This window comes from Acyrthosiphon pisum, unplaced genomic scaffold, assembly GCF_005508785.2.
Source record: "Acyrthosiphon pisum isolate AL4f unplaced genomic scaffold, pea_aphid_22Mar2018_4r6ur Scaffold_20707;HRSCAF=21895, whole genome shotgun sequence".
NCBI classification, from domain to species: domain Eukaryota; kingdom Metazoa; phylum Arthropoda; class Insecta; order Hemiptera; family Aphididae; genus Acyrthosiphon; species Acyrthosiphon pisum.
In genome coordinates, this window is record NW_021770095.1 from 7480 (window position 1) to 12122 (window position 4643).

Consider the following 4643-nt stretch of genomic DNA (forward strand, 5'->3'; position numbering starts at 1 on the left):
ATTTGGTAGACAATCAGTGTGAAATGTGTTACACGGTAAAATAAAAGTCTCCAAGGGGGACATTCCCCCTTGAAAAAAAAAAATTACCGTGGAAAAGCTGGCTGTGAACATACAAATATATACTACTAAATTCCCGAATATTGTCCCCGTGAGTCGGTCTTCGAATTTTATATTTTTCTCGAACGTCAATCTCGATTTTTTGGTATAGAGACCTATAGCGAGGGACAATGTCAACACCGAAAACGGCGTCGAAAAAAAATGGTGTTGCCCGAACCGCCGTCGTCACAGCACTAGTGTCGCAGCGCTAGTGGCGCGGCCTCTGTCTATAAATATGGGTGCGCCGCAGCGGAACGGCGTCATTTGAAGTGTTTGTGTTTAGTGCGATTTCAAATTTTTTTGCGTTCGTTATTTTAAAGTGTTCTCTTGTCTCCGCCTTACTTCAAGTTCATCCATTTTACGTGAGTATTATTACGTGCCGACTGAAGGACTCCAACGAGTACGTTGTTCGCAGGTAGCGGATATCTCATTATATTGTCGACTATTTTTTATTTTCAAATTTCTTTCCGACGTCGTAGTAAGACCCACCCGGGCAGACTTACGCGGCTAGGTGAGAAATATTTTCACGGCTTGAGGCGAACTCGGCGAACGGTTTGTGAGGCGACCAATGGTGTAATAGTTGGAGTATTCCGGCATTGCATCGGCCGTCAGACTGTTCGTCGAGTTTTCCGATAGTTAAAAAAAAAAGAAAAACTAGTAACTACCGACAATGAATAATGAGGTATCTGTGATCGCGTGGATGAAATCTGTACGACAAAAGTTGGCTTGTTTCGGTCGGAAGTCTTCACTCAGCGTGATTGCAATTTTTTTACTGCTTTTAATAGTTCGTTAAGTATTTTTTCAGGCACTTAGATTAGATAACCTAGGTACCCGAAAAGTCCCCCTCGACCGCTGCCCGTTGCGATAATTTTTAATTTCATTTTACACGTTTTTTCCATCGGCCACCAGAGGGCACATTCACGAATTTTTTTTTTCTTAAGCGGGCGCGTGTATCCGGTGCCAATTTATTATATTTTTTTTAAATTATATTTTCCAAACGTTTGGAGTTCTCTATCAATATTCGAAAATGTTGCTACCCGAACCGCCGTCGTCGTTGTAGCGCTAGTGTCGCGAACGAATTTCGAAAATGTTTTTTCCATCGGCCACCAGAGGGAATATTCACGAAAATCCGTGAATCGATCTTGTTAGGTTAGGATAGTCGTAGTTTATATTATATTTTATATCCGAAAATTTTGCTACCCGAACCGCCATCGTCGATCGCTAATGTCGCGGTATATTCGAGTACACTGTCCCAATTGTTTTTATTTTTTCTTCGATGTTCTCCCGTCTGTCAGTAGCGGTGTTTTCGATCAACCGTCGTTAGGTTAGTGTCGAGCCTCTGTTCATATGTATTGGTTGATGCTCTCCAGTGCTTCGTTTCCACGATATTATTATTGTTCCCACAAGTTAGCATATGTTTTTATTTGGCATTATAGATCATGTCTACTAAAGATAACGTAACGGCAGCGCTTAATGCGATTTCTGCGGGCGAAATGTCTATCGGGCAGGCAGCAAGGGGTCACAGAGTACCCGAAACCACACTCAGACAACTCGTCACAAAATTAAAGATTGTTCCAAAAGTAGTAAGTTATTGTATCTTTTGCAATAAACGGTTTCATACTTGTGTTCCTATAAATTTATAGGCATCTAGAGGTTACGTAAAGGCGGAAAACAACCCTGCTCTTTCCAGGGCGATAGAGCTTGTACGGCGAAATGGGTACTCGGTGAACGGTGCTTCTCGTACGTGCAACGTGCCGAGAACAACGTTGAAGAAGGCACTCATAAACTATGACAACATCAAAGGTGAATATTAAATTTTCTTTCTACCGTTTAAATTATTGATTTATCTCTTTTTGTTAAAATGTTAGAGTCTCTTCCACCACCATCGCAGTCTTCCGACAATCCGGGGTTGGTCGTGATGGAAACATCCGCGCCAGACGTCCCCGGGATGTTGCCTTGAAGGTAACAGTTAAATTTTTCTTTTCTACCATATAAAATATTGAGTTATCGCTTTTTGTTAAAATTTTAGAGTCTATACCACCATCGCAATCTTGCGACAATCAAGGGTCGGTTGTTATGGAAACTACCGTTCCAGAGGCCCCCGGTATTGTTGTCCTTGAAGGTAACAGTTACATTTTCTTTCTACCATATAACATATTGAGTTATCGCTTTTTGTTAAAATTTTAGAGACTATACCATCATCACAACCGTCGTCTACAGTATTATTAGATAAAGGTAACAGCATTTATAGTATATAATGAATAATAGTTTTAATTCTAAATTATAATCGCTTATTGATATTGATTTTTTTAGTCGTGTTCAAAGGCAGGAAATATAAGCGGAGAATGGTCAAGCGATTGGTCGAGATCCACCACCGCTCGGCATATTTCCCTAAGCCGCACATCAAACGTATAATGATTTCTCAATTTAAATTTTTGCGTCTCCTGTGTAATAATGTATAATGTGTAATGCAATATTTTACAGGCGAAACACCAAACGCAGAGGATGTTGATATGGACGACAATGTCCAAATCGACGCCAATGTCGTCGAAAACCGTAAGTGTTATTTTCAAGAATTTTTATACGTTTTATAATCTTATTAATTTACAGATGATGTCGCTCTGGTTGAAAAAGGCGGTCACAATTTACCAGCCGTCAACAGTCATATTCGGTTTGACATTGATGTTGTTGAAAACCGTAAGTGTTATTTTAAAGAATTTTTATACATTTTATAATCTTATTAATTTACAGCTATCGAACAGCAGCCCACGCCACCACAACAGCCCACGCCATCGTCACCGGTACCGTCATGGGTCGACGATCCGCGAGCGGTCGCAGGACCGTCGTGGGCCCATTACCTACCGCGAACGACGATGGACGTTATGGTCGGCCATCTTCCCGGTTTCGAAGACGGTATGTTATATTTTGTAGTTTTTTTTTTTGCATCTTTTCCTACGGTCGTGCATCTCATTTCAGCTATGACTTCCGGAAACAGAAACAACATCTACACCCCGACACCGCCTGGATCGCCCAACATTTTTGACTTCAGCGACGACGGACGTAAGTATCAACGTTCAAATACACTCGAACCGTGTTCGTTGACGAACATTTTTTTTACTCCATTCCAGCACTCGAGTATGCTGAGTTTGTGCACACCCCTAAAAAGGGTGTCCAATTGCAGGAGCCGGTTGCAGGTCCATCAGGCACCAAAGGCCATCCTACAACATCGCCGGTGGACGCAGGGACGCGGACTATTACGTTTTCCTATTTACCCGATTCCAAAGACGGTATGTTATATTTTGTATTTTTTTTGTGCTCCGTTTCTTACGTTCGTTCATCTCATTTCAGCCATGATTGCCGGAATTCGACCACGCAATGGATCGTCGTCGTCGTCGTCATCGTCGTCATTCGTCGGATGTGAGTGTTATTGAAATATCAGGTGTGTGGTTTTTCGTTTTACTTATATCAATATTTTCCCACAGTAGCCAGCCCGTTGATGATTCGTCACTCACCGTCACGCAACTCGTCCATCTCCCGCAGTGAGTATTTTTGTTATAACCGTGGGCGCGTGGTGAACTGTGTTATTAATACTAGTTTTTTCCAAAGGTCCATCTCCAATGTCGTCGAAAACCCGGAGGACCAGGCTGAACGTCGCTGAAAAAATAACTAGCCACATAACGACACGCGTAAGTAACATTTGCACAACATACCTTCCCACTTGACAATAAACTTATGGTATTTTTTTTCGCAGCTGATTAAGTACTGTACATTTTGTAACTACAACACCGACGATAATAAGATGACGAGGCACATCGGGATTAAACACAGAAAGCTCCTGAAACGACCCGTCAAGGCGAGCCTGGACGGCATGGGCAAGATCTATGGCGGGGAGTCCAGGCGCTCTGTGTCCCTGGTCCCGATGACCGTCATCAAGAAACAAATGGGTCCTTATTGGGATGACGCAAGCTTTCGGCGCATCGCCTTCAAGTAATTATAGATTTATATAGATATTGAATCAGAAAATATTTGTCTTTAACTGTGTTTCATTTCAACATTTCAACATTTTAGATTGTGCGTCATGGGGAGGATGAAAATATACGGTGGGTCGTGGGACCTCCCGGAGGCACCGTCCATCCCCAACCCCTTCGAACAATTTATCGTTCAAGATCCGTCACCGTCGCTGCCACGCACACCGATGATGAAACCAGTGCGGCATATGGAAGTGGTCGAGCCCGAGTCCGAGCCCGAGCCGGAAAACATTGAAAACAAATGTGAACTGCCAATTTCACCGTGAGTTATTGACGATTACATTTTAAAATCAATCGTCTGTTCGGTGTTTTGACGGTGTTTTTATTCCGGTCTTCTAGGTACAAACGAGTACGCAAGCAGCTTGTCGACAGTGGTCTGCAGTCGCAACTACCTTCGAACCACCCGCTCATTGTTCTGCACGGTAAATACCTCGATTTGGGCCACGAGAAGGATTCTCAGGCATGCAAGAATTACCTTGCCAATGTCTCGAGAATCCTTTTCTTCGTCTCGACGTGGCT

The 4643-nt window shown here is 42.8% G+C and overlaps 2 protein-coding genes across 2 annotated transcripts; both read left to right on the forward strand.

Annotated features, from left to right (window-relative positions):
- Window positions 1-2743: 2743 nt before the first annotated feature.
- On the forward strand, window positions 2744-3586 carry LOC115034702. The gene is made up of 3 exons (XM_029492057.1): window positions 2744-3156; window positions 3225-3383; window positions 3445-3586. Exons 1-3 carry the CDS (start codon window positions 2970-2972, stop codon window positions 3525-3527), a joined length of 429 nt encoding a protein of 142 aa, XP_029347917.1. The 5' UTR covers window positions 2744-2969; the 3' UTR covers window positions 3528-3586.
- A 309-nt stretch (window positions 3587-3895) lies between these two features.
- Window positions 3896-4584, forward strand: LOC115034701 (the record flags this gene model as incomplete). The annotated part of the gene is made up of 3 exons (XM_029492056.1): window positions 3896-4083; window positions 4165-4386; window positions 4464-4584. Coding segments are annotated over exons 1-3 (531 nt in total), but the record flags the coding sequence as incomplete, so codon positions are not given.
- Between the last annotated feature and the right edge of the window lie 59 nt (window positions 4585-4643).

Coding starts and splice junctions, on each gene's coding strand:
- LOC115034702 (XM_029492057.1), top strand. CDS start 2,970: ATGGACGTTATGGTCGGCCATCTTCCCGGTTTCGAAGACGGTATGTTA. Junction 3,157..3,224: donor TGACTTCAGCGACGACGGAC/GTAAGTATCAAC, acceptor ACTCCATTCCAG/CACTCGAGTATGCTGAGTTT. Junction 3,384..3,444: donor TTTACCCGATTCCAAAGACG/GTATGTTATATT, acceptor ATCTCATTTCAG/CCATGATTGCCGGAATTCGA.